At 31.3% G+C, this 16,699-nt stretch overlaps 1 protein-coding gene across 1 annotated transcript in view; it reads left to right on the forward strand.

The window, feature by feature from the left end:
- LOC111632489 (protein lap4-like) overlaps positions 1-15,835 on the forward strand; it is a 164,105-nt gene extending 148,270 nt beyond the window's left edge. The window contains exon 25 of the mRNA XM_023376911.1: positions 15,796-15,835. Within this exon, the coding sequence (XP_023232679.1) occupies positions 15,796-15,820 (25 nt within the window). The 3' untranslated portion in view covers positions 15,821-15,835. The remainder of the gene's footprint in view (positions 1-15,795) is intronic.
- The last annotated feature ends 864 nt before the right edge of the window (positions 15,836-16,699 follow it).

Genomic DNA, 16,699 nt, shown 5'->3' on the forward strand with positions numbered 1-16,699 from the left:
GTTCCAATTTATTAGGAATCCGATTTCTTACAAGTCGTTCCAATCACAGCCCGACACGTGTCAAGTTTACGGACTACGGCTGATTGAAAGGTTTTCTTCCATAAAATTAATCGATTCTACACTAATCCGACTCAACATTTCCAAAATACATATATTTTTTCGTAGTTTTATAGGAATCGTAATTATAGGGACCGTAATTATAGGGGGGTCGACTGTATGTATTGAACCACTCAAAATATGAAAATTCTGATTATCAGCATTTATGAAACCAAGTAATTATATTGAATATAAAGTTATACATTTACATTAGGATTGTTTCTAACTTTCATTTATTTAAATGTTTATACCAAATATTTGTATTTCATAAGACACACTGAACAGAAAAAATTTAGTTTTTCTTTTGATGAAAAAATTGGCTTAAAAATTTAAATATACAGTACATATATATTTAAATTTTTAAAACTCCATAGATATATTTTCCACAGATTGTTATTATTTTATCGTTTTTTTAATATTACTTTAATTCTCTTAACCTTATGGCAATATATAAAATTGCACTTAAATTGATACAAATTTATCTTAATTGAATTTGCAGTATTTTTTTTGTTATTTCCATATTGGTGCTAAAATTTTGAGTCCAACTGCTTTACTGGCTTTATAAAACTAAAAATAAATATGTAAGCTGTATGACATTTTGTTAATGTTCTCAACTATGAGAATTGTCTTTACTTTGAGACTTATCATTGAATCTTTTTGGTAAAATCATTATATTTTAAAATTTCAAAATTTTTAAAGATGTAATCAGCAAACAAATCTTATTTGCACTCTACTGACATTGTCACAGTAGTACACTAACAGCAACAGAATAATTAAACTGTAGAACAAAATACATATAGACAACCAACCTTAATTATACTAATAATCAAATGATAAGACCAAATTATCTTCTGTGCTATAACATGGCTAATTAACTACATAGATATTATGTATTATCTATAAAATTAATTATTGATCACACAGCCTTACACCACATTTGATTATTGTGTAACAGAAAATAAATACAGGTATCCCTCTTACAACACAATACTTCTACAACACAGTCTTGCTCTAATATGGTTTGGGAAATCCTCTATACAAAATTTCAATTTTTAAGTGTAAACTTTGTTATTCAATATTTTTTTAAGAACAGTGTCATCTCAAATTTGCCCATGGATTTTAGAATATTGAAATTTTCAATTTGTTTTCTGCCTTTCATCAGATTTACTAAAGTAAACCTGATGAAAGGCACAAAACAACTGAAAACATGAAAACTGATGGTAGAATCTTTTCTACATTGCCCTAGCCTTCCTATCAACTGGATGCTATTGTCATTGTTTTCAGATTTTAGCCTTTATGACCCAATGTTTTTTGTTTTTATAGATTAATATTTGTATTTAATAAACTTTAATAACACTTATCTAAGAATATTTAAATAAACTTTTTTTAACTGTAGATAAGCAATCATTTTAAAATGAATGAAATATGGCAATATGTTGATACTCAAACAATCCAGTATTCAATCGGTAAACACAAATTTTGGAAAAAAGTCACATGACCCACTAGAACAAATTTTCAATTAATAACATGTTTTTATTTTGTCATTCATAAAATGTTTTATTTTTATTTTTATCATAAAAAATTTATGAAAATGTTGCTTGATACTTTTGATCGAGATCAACAAAAAAGCTGAGATGATGATGCTACTTTGTAAAAAGAAAATTCCCTCGTTTAATTAAAATTAATATTAATGTGTGATATGGTACTTTTAATTGTGATTGTTAATTTATTATCGATTGCTTTAATAAATATATTTTGTTTAGTAACAAAAAAGAATAGGGTTATGTTCCAGAAGTTAGCAAAATATACTATGTTTTTCATTAGTCCTTTTTTTGTATAACATGGATTCAGGTACATGACACTTTTTTGGAACGTAACTATCATTTTATATGAGGGATACCTGTATTAATAATCTAAAAAGATAAATTGAGATAAAAATTAACATTAAAATAAACATAAAAAAACACAGAGGATAAAAATTATATGTTAATTTTTATCTTTATATCTATAAAATTGAAGGAATTGATATATAGAAAATTTGTTATTGAAAAACATCCCATATACAGGATGTTATAAAAGCATCACCATTTTGTTTTGCTGTCATTTTGCATTTGAATAAACTACATCACAAAACACCAGGATGTGTTAAATACTGCACTCTTAGAACCTATAACTGGTGTGATATAAAAAAAAAACAAAAGATAAAGATCACCACAAACGTTTTTGAACTGCTGTGAGTTCTTTTTCAGGTGTGAAACAGAATAACTGATGGGACAGAGTGAACTATTATGAAAATTCGAGAAATGTTAGAAGGTGTTACATGAGACACATGCGTGTTTATCTGGTTCACATATCATGACCTTAAAGTTCAGTCCATCAATGCCTACCAGGCCAGCAACAGAACCAACTCATCCTTAAAATTGATGCAGTTGTCATTGAGGGTTGATTTATAAATGTGAATGGTCTCTAGCCACTTAAGGTGTTCAGCGTGTGACATAGCATGTATGAGCTTCGCCTGATGGAAGACCGCCTCAATGCCTGGATTGGTGGCGTTGATGGACTTCGAACTTTAAGGTTACGATATGTCAACCAGACGAACACAGTGTTACCACCTGTCCAGTTTTCACCCGGACAGTCCGGGAATTGATTCCCTGTCTGGGTGAACTATTAATTTTGTCCGGGAATTTCGTAGAAATTGTGAAATTATGATGAAACAAATTTTTTGCAAATATTTTTACAAATTTACACTATTTTAACAGTGAAAGAACTCACACTCACTGAAACTCATCTGCAATTCTGCCATGTTAGTCTGTTTACGCCAACATGTGGCACGCAATCTGTCGATTTTTTTTTTTTTTTGCATGTACAATCATACACGTCTCCAATATCCAATAGAGCTAAGTCATCTGTACCTGTTCTTTCTTAATTTAGGGTGACTTATGTTACTCCTATGCAAGTCCCTAGTCCCTAATTGTAACTGATTTAGAACCAGCATGCATGTTATTCTTTGCATTGTAAAATGACATTGTGCATGCATCAGGAACTTCTGTTCGAACAAACCTGACCTGAACACTATGAACACACATGTGTCTCATGTAACACCTTCTAATATTTCTCAAATTTCCATAACGGTTTGCTCTGTCCCATCAGTTATTCTGTTTCACACCTGAAGAAGAACTCACAGCAGTTTGAAAACTGTTTGTGGTAATCTTTACTTTTTGTTTTTTTATATCACACCAATTATAGGTTCTAAGAGTGCAATATTTTGCATTTGATAGTCGTGTAGTATTCTACACATAATTGAAAGGATTGAATAAACTATTGATAAAGCTTTGTTTTTAAACACTTTTTAAATGAAAAATGGTAACACTTTTTTTATGATGCATTATAAAAATAAAAGAAGTAAAGATTAAAAAAAATTGTTGTTGCAAAAAAACACCCAGTATGAAGCGAGAGATCCATTTCTTATATTCATCTTCTTAATACTTGGTCATTTGCAGGAGTTTATTAATAAGAAAGATGGAGATTCATTCCTAATCTGTTTCTGATACTTCCCATAAAATCTGTAGATATTCCAGTGATCTAAAGTTCTTTCTTTAATATAATTTTTCCAATAATTTGGCATAATTCCATAATTCCTTTACATCTTTTCTTAATGCTTTTCTGATCAGATTAGTAAATGCTTTTTCATGGTTTTTTCCTAGTTTCTCAGATTTTTTTTAGTTTGATAACTTCAATAAAACAGTTGGATTCTCAATTTTGCTATTACTCTGGGGTTTACTTACTTTTATGGTAAAATTTTTATTTTAACTGACTGTTGGCATGTTGTTAATGAGAAATTTACTAAGTATACTTTCAATTACTTGTGATTTTTAATATATATTTTAGATGTATTACTATTTTGTATTACTATTTTTTTTTTTTAATATTGAAGATTAAACTTTATATATACACAGTGCTTTAATGTAAAATATTTAAATGAATCATTGCATATGATATTAATATAATGGGAATCTTAATTATCATAGAATTTGGGAAGAGAACTTATTTTGAAACCGTGTTCCAATGACTTTCCTCGACTAGTGATAACTTCACATATTGGTGATACTTCTATTGTGGAGAGAGAACATGTTATTGATGAAAAAGTAACACGCAAGACCGAACAATATATTGATGAAAAAACTGGTGAAACTAAGCTTCGAACTTTAGAATATATTGAGAAAATTATCGAGAAAGAGGTAACAGCAAATTGCTGTTATCCTGTTTTTAATTTTAATATTTTCCTTTTAGTTAGGTTTTCTTCCTTTCTGCATGTTAGCAACTGATAGCACTGTAACAGTTTAGTAAAATCTTAAAAATATAACACATGTACAATATTGTATTTAAACTTCACTTTACATCTTAGCACAATTAATATTTATTTGCATGTTTTGAATTTTTGTGAGTTTGTTGTTATCAACTTTGTAAGTTATTTTAGAGAAGTTCCTTCCTGTGCAATAATAAAGGGTTTAATGTGATCAAAGTAGAATTACTTTTATTTTTTCATTTTTTTTTTAAATAAATATTGAAAAAATAAAAAAACTTATTTTACATAAAAAGTTTTTAAAATTTTTTTCTAAATATTGCTGCATTTGTCATTATTCTTTAAACCAGTGGTCCCAAACTTTTTTGATTCTAGGTACACTTGCTAAACGCAGATTTTCCTAAGGCACCCTATATCAAATTCTAACAAGTACATTAAATTCTAACATTATAAAAATTTTATATTATTTCATGGTGCCCCTGTGAGGAAGCTGCAGTGCCCTGGGTACTGCTGCTTTAAACAATTTCAAGTTAATTCTTTCAAAGTATTTTTTAAAATTTGAATATTTTCAAAAGTTAATTAGTGATTTCTCTTAAAAGATAACTCAAATAGTTTGTCAAATTGCTTCAGTAGCTTATTTGAGAATAAATGGGAATAAATATAAATATTCTACAAAATTTATATATCTTAGTATTTTATCATCTACAGTATTATATTATGTGATCTTTACTGATTAGTATCAAATTATAATTTTAGTTTATCTAAATTTTAAATAGTTTCAAAAGTTATAAATTTTATTTTATTCTAATATACTTTATAATGGACCAGTCAAAACCAAATCTGTTTTTAGTAAAGAAATAAATAAGATATCATTGCATTTTATTTCTTTATTAAGTTAAAAGTTATGAAGTTCTAATATTAAGTTTAAATAAATATAAAAACAAAACTTTTATAAAATAACCTGAAAAAATTTGAGCACGATAACTAAAGTTTACAAAATTAAGATTAAATGGGTATTTTAAAACATTAATAAAAATAAAAAAATATTAAATACAAGTTCTAAAAGTAGATAATTATACTCAAAACAAGAAATAAAATTCTTATTGTGATTGTTTTGATAATCAGTTTACATAGAACATTATTAAAGAATTTTATGACAAATTTTTAAAAAAGTTTTAACTGTACATAAATATAATAATTTGCATTTCTATTAAAAAAAAAATACAAAATTCTTGATGCTTACTCATAAGTATTTAACCAATTCAAAATAGTTATATGTTCATTTCCTTCCAACTCATTTGCAATTATGTCTTGAAGCTTTAAAAGAAAACTGTAATTTAGAAAAAACTCTTATAAAAATATTTTTTATAATATTTACACACACACACACACACAGTAGAATAGAAAGTCACTTAACACTCCTGCTACAGAATATAGAATGTACCCAAAGTTAGATGGAAACAGATTGATGTTTGTTACACACATGGCTACTGTCTTAATGGCAGCTATGCATGTAACAATATCAATCTGTTCCTGACATGAGAAAATTAACTTTGGATACATTCTATATTCTGTAGCAGGGGTGTTAAGTGACCTTTTCTTTCCCACCCTATATATTAATATATATACATTTTACCATGTGAGAAGAAAAATGATGATGATTATTATTTCTTAATTTGATTATCCTAAATAACTAAATAAAATCATTACATTAATAATTTATTGTAGCATCCTTTAAAAATATTTGTAATACTAGCTGTTACCCGCGGCTTCACTCGCGCGGATTTTGCAAGCAAACCCCATTTATATTCAGTATTTCAATAACGATAGTAATTGTTATTTAACACCTACTGCTGAGAATGATGAGAATTGCTGAGAATCAAATGAACTGTTTCTAATTTGATAAATTTTCTGGATCGTTTACAATCATTGTATTATCGAATCAATGTGCAAAAAGAAATTCTAATTTAAAACGGTTTGAACATTTGGTTAAAAAATCAAAATATATTAAAATATTTATAACAATGTCTGAAATGTTATCAATTTAATACCACTAAGTACTCAATGAAGACTAAACATAATTAAAAACAAAAAAATTGCATCTAAAATTCTTCAGGTTAAGCCTTAATGCTTTCCCTCTCCCCCTGCGGGGGAATTTCGAAAAATCCCTTTTTAGTGCGAGTTTTCATGACATACCCTACTAANAATTTGTTTTCTGTGAAAAAATACTTTCAACTTTTTTAAAGTATTATCCTTAGATTTGTTTGCTATTATAAAATTATAATGCTTAATAATTATCAAATGAATTTAGTAACAAGTTTAAAATTCAAAATTGAAATAAATACATGTTTTTAAACTAGTTAGTGTGTACTTAGGATATTAAAATTATTGTGCAAATTGTTTGCACATCTCCATAAGAACATGTTTAAAAATTTACTTTAGATATTTTTAAATATAGGTAAACATTAACTACTTGTAAAATTATGCTACTGTTGTTTACTTATATAGTGTCCTTCATGCATAAATAAATAATCAACACACCGGAAGAATACAATAATAAACTTTCTACAAACCTATAAACAGCATGAAATATGTTCAATTACTTAGGCTAATGTTTTCGAATCCCACTGGATCCTTCATCAGGCTATGTTCCATTTGTAACGATCCGTTAGAATGCCAGCTGTCTTTGGAACGAAATTTCAAATATCGTATTTTGAGTTCCATTTGGAATCATGTGCCTTCCAACTCGAAACTCCGGTTGCTACATAACGATCTTCTACTTGTATGTCGGATTATGTATTTCTAGGAATAAATTTGTTTGAGCGTGTCAGAATTCGGAGAAAATGCGTGTATCTATTTTTAACTTATTATAAGTACTGATGCCGTTTTAATTTGAATCTCCTTTCCGTATTAGGGCTTGTCATGCCAAAGATAACGTGATTTCATCTTTGGAATTAATGGGGGTTGATGAGTTGTAGGCTTTGCATATTTCTATTTGTTCTAACCATCTGAGATGGTCCATATATGACGTTGTGATAAGGAGTTTGGCCCTCGCGAAGTCTGCAGATATCTCCGGATCCGATGCATATACAGATAAAGCGGTGGTACATCTGTTGTGTATAATGTCCTTTTGGTGTTCCTTCCATCTTACTCCAACCCCCTTTTCATGGCTCCAATGTATACTAATTCTCTGTGCATCTATGGTCAGTGAGAGGCACTGCATACACCCCAGGAAGTCTGTCTTGATCCAGCTTGTCTTTCTCATTGCGTAGAAGATAAAAAATAGACGGGCATCTTCTGTATGCTATGCGCACTCCTTGTTGTCTCGCGATTCTACGATACACGGAATCCAAGATCGGGTTGTATGTGACCAGTATGAGGCACCATTCCTGTTGTATGCTATCCCCATTAGTGGCAGCAGACGATGGTATTCCAGCATTGTATTGTCTTGCCAATCTCTGTATTATGTTGTTGAAGCCATGTAGGCTGGCCACCTTTCGGAGATATCTCATTTCTTTATACAATGCCCTCTGTGTAGAGCAGTGCGTGTGTGCTCTTTTGACAAGTGCCCTAAATGCCGCCAATTTGTATCTGATCGGGTTGCACGAGTCCGCCAGTATATATGTTGGGGAAGTCCGACTCCTTGTGGTATATAGATGTGCTTATGCTAGACCAGGGGTCGCCAAAGTGGTCTATATCAACCCCCAGGGGTCGATGCAACATCATTGGGGGGTCGATGCGGCAATGGGTTACAACCTTTTTTTTTTTTTTTATTTTTTGCTTATACAGATATCAGAGATCACAACGTTTTTTTATTTTGCTCATACACTTACACTTATAATAAAACTTTACGGTGGGGGTCAATGTGAGGTTTTGGAAAGTGGTTGGGGGTCAACAGTTAAAAAAGTTTGGTGACCCCTGTNTCGTGTCACGACAGGATTGGTCGAATCTAGACCAATAGCGGATATTGTACAAACCGTTGAGTTTAAACGAGCAGTGGACCTACTAAAAACCATTTATTATATTTAACATCCATAAAAATTATATTTATATTAATGATGTCTCCAAAGTTCAGCAAGTTTTTCACAAAAAAAATAATTTATAAGGAAGCATGCAAGTTCCATTCAATGACAAACTCCACAACGAAAACAAGCTTAAGCAATGGCATAGTCAAACAGTGCACACTCGGTAAGTAATCCTACAATTTTTTGTCTATAGCATAGTTTATATGGATTATTCCCAAAAAATTATATGTATTTTGGAAATGTTGAGTCGAATTAGTCTAGAATTGATTAGTTTNATAGGTACACGCATTTTCTCCGAATTCTGACACGCTCAAACAAATTTATTCCTAGAAATACATAATCCGACATACAAGTAGAAGATCGTTATGTAGCAACCGGAGTTTCGAGTTGGAAGGCACATGATTCCAAATGGAACTCAAAATACGATATTTGAAATTTCGTTCCAAAGACAGCTGGCATTCTAACGGATCGTTACAAATGGAACATAGCCTGATGAAGGATCCAGTGGGATTCGAAAACATTAGCCTAAGCAATTGAACATATTTCACACTGGTTATAGGTTTGTAGAAAGTTTATTAGTGTCCTTCATGCATTTGCTAGATTCCTGGTCTTATTTGTTAAGACATTTACCCTTTATGGATTGTTAGTATATTTCCATTTCTATATTATATGCTAATACAGGATTTCTGACTTCCTTAACAATTTGCTTCGTTTCAATGTATTTCATTCTCTTGCATTGTTGAGAATCTTGATAATGCTGTGTTCATTGCTTTTCATGTTATGTCATCTTTGTGTTCTTTATCCTATTCATAAGTGTTCTTGCTATACTCTATATCCTATATATGATATTTCTATTTCCTTTGCTTAGTTTTTTGTATTGTACACTCCTGGAATAGTATTTTGGTCTTGTGGTTCATCTTTTCTTAATGTTATATATTGTGGGATTGCATTTGTATACAACGTTAAAATCATTATAATGGCTATATTTTTTGTGTATTTGGTGTATATTTGTAAAATCTGATTGAGGTATAATTAAAGACTTTTTTTTGGTAAAAATTTTGTCTATTTTGTTTCAGTCAACCCCGAAATGATTTATTATAGCTGTAGTTATTGAGCTAATTAATTTTTTAATGTAATTTAAACTGTAATTAATCAGTTCAGGTAGATAAATTATTAATTTTTAATTAGTCTAGAATTTACTGTTATGTTATAACTACATTTCTTATGTCATTGTAAATCAATTCTCATTATAACTCTTTAAAATAAAATAATTTCTGTAAAAAGTTTCATACGCTATATAGTGAGGCATTGAATTATATGATATATATTAATATATTTCCATAATTAGTCACCTTTGTTTTTTTAACATTGAACTTTGTATCAAAGATTATTGAAAGATGTTTTTCTCCACTGATCAAAGTACCATATTTTATGGGAAAATAAGATACAACTTTTGTCTAAAACAAAGGCTCAAAAAGTCACCTGCATTTTATATGCAAAGTTGCAGTCTTCCATAGGCTAATGAATTTCCCAAATTACATGACTCAATATTCATGATTGCCTGATATTGTAATTGTAAAGGACTTATGCTATGCTTCTGCTTTATATTCAATGTAAAATACACATAGCTTGCTTTTTATGTTATTCTGTTGTAGCTAAGCAACTTTTGCATATATTAATGTAGAATATTTTAATGGTAAATTTTAATTGTAAATGACTTCATTTAAACTCCTCTTTTTCATGATAAGTAAAAGTATGTATTCTAATATTACTTTTCTAAACCTGAATAAAGTAAAAACATTTTTGGCCAATAGCATAAATATACTAAATACTTGTACCTAAATATTCTGTGCTGAAATGGGAGTGCATTAAATATGCCCAATTGTCTTATATGGCATAAAATATGGTAATAACATAACATAAAATATTGAGTTAACTTTATAATCAACTTAATCCCAAGTTAAAAAATTTAAAGGTTAAATTCATTGATATAAATAAGTATAACAGCAGTCATGTATATTTTTAACATATATTCATAATACAGGAAATCCTCATTAGTTTGAAATTCAAGGAATGAAATAATTGAAACTTTCAAATTATTCAAGATTTACATGTGTCTGTTCAATATGCCAAATGCCATATAATCGATGTAATTTATCAAGCAAACAAAATAGACTGCATATACAGAATGCTATTTTTGTTAATTAATCTATCTATCTATATTCAGTTTGTGGTATCTGATGTCACCTTCCAATCTACAGGAACCCTCTCCATCTCTCTCTATACATACATTCCTCTTTAATCCCTTTTTCACTACATGCTCCACTTTACTCCATCAAACCAAGTTTGTCTGGGTCTTCCTCTCATTTTTCTTTTTTGTGGATTGTATTCCATTGATATTTTTGGGAGTCTCTTGTCACTCATTTTTTTCACATGTCCAAACCAAATAAGTTGTTTTCTCCTTATTTCTTCCAAAACATCTCCTTCAATCCCATTAGGTTTTTGATTCTCTTTTGAGATTCTGCATGATCTTCTCAATGAAACTATTTCAACTGTTGTTACTTTTCTCTTCTCTTCCCCAGTCATTCTCCATGCCTCTGCCCCATTTTTTTCTTGATCTAGTTATTTCTTCACTCCACTATATTCCATTTAATCTTTTAACTGCTCTCTTATCTTGTGTGACGGTATGTCATGTCTATGTACATAGGGGTTAAATATAAGTTTTATATTAATCTAAATCCTTTGTCTTTCATGCCACTGTTTCTAGAACTTTCTCATTCATTCTTTCTCTACGGGTGGGGGCAACCTTTGTCCAGGAACGAAAAGGGGGAAACAAAGGAAAACAAAAAAGCCCCAAAGGCGTCAGGGAAAGAGAAATGGACGTTCCTGAGATAGTGTTCGACGAGAGCAGACGAATAAAGGAGAGGTCGAAGTCATTGCCGAGTAGAACAAGGAACAGACTTTAGGTCATCTGAAGGCAAACGAACGAACTGGACTGATGCTAAGATTGAGGGCTTTGAGAATACTTTAGAATTTCCAGATCTGATACAGAGAAGAACAGAGAAAAGACGAATTGAGCACAAGTCCTGACGTCGAGGAGATCGGAGATTTTCGAAAGACCCGGGTACCCCACCAACCTTTTTCTTATACTTTTCTGATTCCTTCATATTTCTTCTCTTTTACTCTTTTTCTTTAGTATATAAGTTAGATTAAGATAGTTTAAGTTAATTATAGTATTACGTGAATATATCTCAAGTTAAACCTTTTGTTTGTCGTGGACACATGCCACCCGCCTTTAACACAAACGATATATCGAACTGTATTGTATATATAGGAACTACATAGTTTGGGATCCTAAAGAACTGAGTGTACGTAGGACCACGTGAAAAAAAAATATAAAACTTTTTTTTATACAACTTTGTATTATATTGTTCATCCTTCTTCACACCACACTTGTATTCATTTATAATGTATCTCTTTCATCTTGATGAATTTGTATTCCAAGATAATTGTAATGTTCACATCCCTCAATCTTTTCTCCTTCTTCCAGTTCCATGTCTGTTTTAGCTCCTCCTATGCATAAATATTTTGTTTTACTCATGTTTATATATAAACCTCTGTTAAAATATTCCTCTCTTATTTTTCTAGTCATGTATTCCAGATCATCCTCTTCTGCCATTATCACCTGATCATTTGCAAATTGCAATGTTTTATAAATTCTGCCGGTATTCTTCCAGATCGCTTGCTCTATTATTCTTCAGTTTCTTACATGCTTGTTTAATCTGTTTTGTCTCTAAATGAATTGATATATTCTTTTCTATGTTTATATCTTCTGTCATAAATTGAATTATATGTTTTGTTAATAAATTTTTATAATATTCTTCCCATTGTTTAACTGAGATAAACTGTCCTTTATTACTATTACTTTTATTTTTAATAATTTTTAGGAATTTCCATGCTTCTGTGAGGGACTAGCCGGGGATAATGAGTAACTCGACTTCAGTATCACTTAATCGGCAACTATTCCTTAGAATAGCCCTCTGTTTGTCTAACAGGGATGGTTTTCTTTTCAAAGAAATCGAGGGTGGAGGGACTTACAGGTTGAAGGTTAATGCAAAGCAGGATTAGAGGATTTCGTAATCACTCGTTCCCTCATCAGGATTCCCGACACCAGTTAATCAGTTATTTTAAACGCGAATTAACACGTGTTAGAGATTATCCAGAAATGCATCTCTCGGGGTGATTCAGCTATGAGGAGACATTCTTTAACAATTATAAAAAAAAAATTTAATGAACGAAATAACAAAAATCATACAAGTGGAATAATTAATCTAAATGTATTGAGAGAGAGCTCACAATTTTTATCGTAAATCATACTACCTCTGGATACTTTTTCTCTTCTTCGTGTATCTTTAATGAGGGACTTCAGTCTTTCCTAGGTAGGTCTTGCCTGGCACATATTTATATATTTTCTTCTTATTTCTCTCTAACTTAAACTCATTATTAAAATCTGCTGGATACGACTATGGGCGTTGGCCTTCGGGAGATAATATGGAATATGTCTGTCTTCTAGGAGATCTTCGGGCGTACTCCCCGAATTGTGCAAAATTCTTTCTATTTCTCACGACTGTTCTCCAATCAGCCTTTGGGATTCTCTCACGTAAACAGAGGAAAAGGGGATTTATCGAGGGGTTAACAATTCCCAGGGTGCTGAGATTTGTAGTAGATAAGAGTAAAACAAAAGGATGTTTCAACTTCTGTTGCAGGAAGTGACTTTTTATCAGTTTCCCTCGTTTATAAAACCATAAATTTTTCACCAAAATTAAAGAATATTTTTCACTAAAAATTTAACTTTATAATTAAATTATAAATTAGTCCCATGGGTAATTCAGATTTCACATTTCAGTGCATTTTCTTCCTCCTATATATGTTTCTATTTCTCTATAATTTCTATCCCAATCTAATGTTTTCTTTTCCAAATTAATTTTTTTTGCTGATTTTCTAAGTTCTTTATATCTTATTCTATCCTCTTCTTTTTCAGTGTTTATCCATTTTGGGTAAGTTACTTTTTTGTTGTATCATGTTTTCTACCTCTTTGTCCCACCAGAATATTTTAAAGTTTTTTCATGTTCTTTAGATCTTCATTTGCTGCTTCATGTAGTTCTGTTTTTATATTTTCGTATCATTCTATAGTGTTACCATATTCCTTTTCTTTCAATTTTTGAAAGATAAAGAATATTATAACACTATAGAATTATAATAATAATAATAATATAAATAAACTACAGGTAAACAGCACTGTCCAGTGAACACATCATAGGTTGCCAGATAGCTTTTATAAAAAGTAAAGTAGAATTTCTCAAATGTTGCCAAATCTAGTAGCCTAGAACCTTATAGATATCTTAATCTGCTACTTGTAGCCCAATCTTACAATCCCGGTGCGTGTTTTAAGTCGATTGCATCTCTCCCATTGGACGCAATCGACCATCTGGACGCAATATACAAGGAAATTTCATCCATCAATAAAACTAGGATAGCTTATAAAAGGCCTAGATCAGCTTACAACTTGCTTCGCAACGGGAAAGACGCAATTGACTTAAAACACGCACCGCGGGTATATGCTATCCCGCTTTGGGATGATAGATTTAACAGCAGTTTGGTTTATGTGGCTCAGCCAAATGTTCCCTTCACAAAAGGGTGTGTGAGCATAAAAGTGACATCAACAATAAAAAACACACCACTGCCCTCTCAAAAGTTGCCACTGAACCAGGAATCACGGCCAACATACAAAATGCCCACATGATCAGGCTCTCACATCGCGCTGATCAACTGAGAATGATGGAAACTCTAGAAATATACAAGGCAGGATTACATGGCACGTGCATCAACTCCAGGGATGCAGTCGGTATATCTAGCGCGTGAAAGTTTTGTTATGAGGGAACTCATCCCCATAAATGAGTGTGTATAATTTGTCTACTTCCACCGTTACGCAAACTTCATATTACATGTGCTTTACAGTCGTTTCAGCGCGTGTGTAATGTTCCATGAGTATTCTTAAATCTGTTTATAAATTTTGAATCGTATACGTTCCGTTCCAAATGCATCCGGATTCCTAATTAAAGTAGCCTGATGAAGACCTCAATGAGGTTGAAACACATACCACTGGAGCTGTAAAGGTTGTTTGAAGTGCTTTTCCACTTATATGGATTTTTTTGGATTGATTGCTGGTGATGAGCCACCTTCCTCTCATTTAGAGCTCTGACCTCCATGTGTAAGGCACTTATCTCATACCTGTCTTAACACAATCATGGTCATCTTTTGAAAAAGATGGCAGAACTTTTACTGTCTTTTGACAGCAATTATAAGTCCTGCCAAGCAGAGCTGCCAGCTCCTCTAAGATGTCCTTGATCTCCTTGCTCCTGATTGAGCATTTAAGCTGCAGCGTGGCAGTCCCTTCTTGCCTTCCAACAGAGAAAGGTCTCTACACTGGTTGAAGTGATCATTCATCCTTGGTCCATGCAGGACATCTCAACTTCACCACTTTGGGGAGCAACTCTTCTGGTTGTCCTTGGTGCCCTCGCTCCCTCATCCCCAGCCATGGTTAGGATTTCTTCAGGCAGAGGATTGGGGATATGGGATTTACTACTTCCCCAGAAGGAGCAACATCTGGATGTTCCACTCCCTCTCCCATGCACACCTGTCTGCACAATGCTCACTCACTTCTTGTAAGTTGCCATTGGCTAATCACTACTTCATCCTCAGTTTCAGAGGTAATTTTGTCAACCTCTTCTGGGCCAGAGACAAAGGCAGGATCAAGGACCTCCTCAGCCCTTTCAAGAAGAACAATAGGCTACATCTCAACCTTGACAGCAAATTTCTTCTTTTTGCTGGTGTTCTGCTTCTTTCAGGACTGCCAATTTTTGGTTGTGGTGCCAGATTCACCACAGGTGAGATAACACTCAAAAATATGTTACTGTAAAAACAAAGCCATGTTGACCAGATTAGAATTGTTTTTGGTCTATTGTTCTCTTATATTATAGAGACACTTTGAATTAACATATGTATATCTCAGTTTGGACCAAATTTTCACCTCAAATTTTGAAGTAGCTATATTTTGAACTAACCAAATTCCTTAACATGTAAATCTCTATATCCCTGGTTGCAACAAACAGTGCAGTTACAAACTAATGGGATTTCGAACTATCCAAGTTTGAATTAACGAGGATTTCCTGTATTTTATATTATTACATTGATTATTGAATTCTGAAATATAATATAGTTTATTACATAAGTATAAAATTACTTAATTTTACTAAAATTTATTTTATTTGAACATCAAATTAATCATTTTAAAATTTTGTATTGTATCAGGTTGAAACTACAACTGAAAAAATAATACGTTTAGAATTAAGGAAAGAAACTGATGAAGAAGATAAAAATGGTATGAGTTATAAATTCTTAATATTTCTATGATATTAAAATAAACTCTTTCTGTATTTATAAGTAATTTATAAATCATATTTGTTAAAATATTTTAAGACAATTGATTTAATTTCATTATTTGTTTACGAATTTATATATTAAAATTATCAATAGTAAAGCTTTGTGTTTAAAACAAAGTTAAATTTTAAACTAAAATAAACACATTGTATATAATTCATATAATAAAAATCATAACAAATTTGGACATTAAACCAATGATTTTTCATTGTCTAAAATCATCAGTTTATCAAAATGTAGATTTTACATTTTCAAGTTAAATGTTTGAAAAAATTATAAGTACAGTCAACCCCCCTATAACATGGGTTCCTATAGTTTGGATTCCTATATCACGATGAAAAAATTGCAACAGTATTCGTACAAACATGCTAAAAAAACTCCTATAATTCGGTAAAACGTCATCGCCGACTCGTGTCACGACAGGATTGGTCGAATCTAGACCAATAGCGGATATTGTACAAACCGTTGAGTTTAAACGAGCAGTGGACCTACTAAAAACCATTTATTATATTTAACATCCATAAAAATTATATTTATATTAATGATGTCTCCAAAGTTCAGCAAGTTTTTCACAAAAAAAATAATTTATAAGGAAGCATGCAAGTTCCATTCAATGACAAACTCCACAATGAAAACAAGCTTAAGCAATGGCATAGTCAAACAGTGCACACTCGGTAAGTAATCCTACAATTTTTTGTCTATAGCATAGTTTATATGGATTATTCCCAAAAAATTATATGTATTTTGGAAATGTTGAGTCGAATTAGTCTAGAAT

The sequence above is a fragment of the Centruroides sculpturatus genome, unplaced genomic scaffold (assembly GCF_000671375.1).
Source record: "Centruroides sculpturatus isolate CEXI.00-Female unplaced genomic scaffold, Cexi_2.0 scaffold635, whole genome shotgun sequence".
NCBI lineage: Eukaryota > Metazoa > Arthropoda > Arachnida > Scorpiones > Buthidae > Centruroides > Centruroides sculpturatus.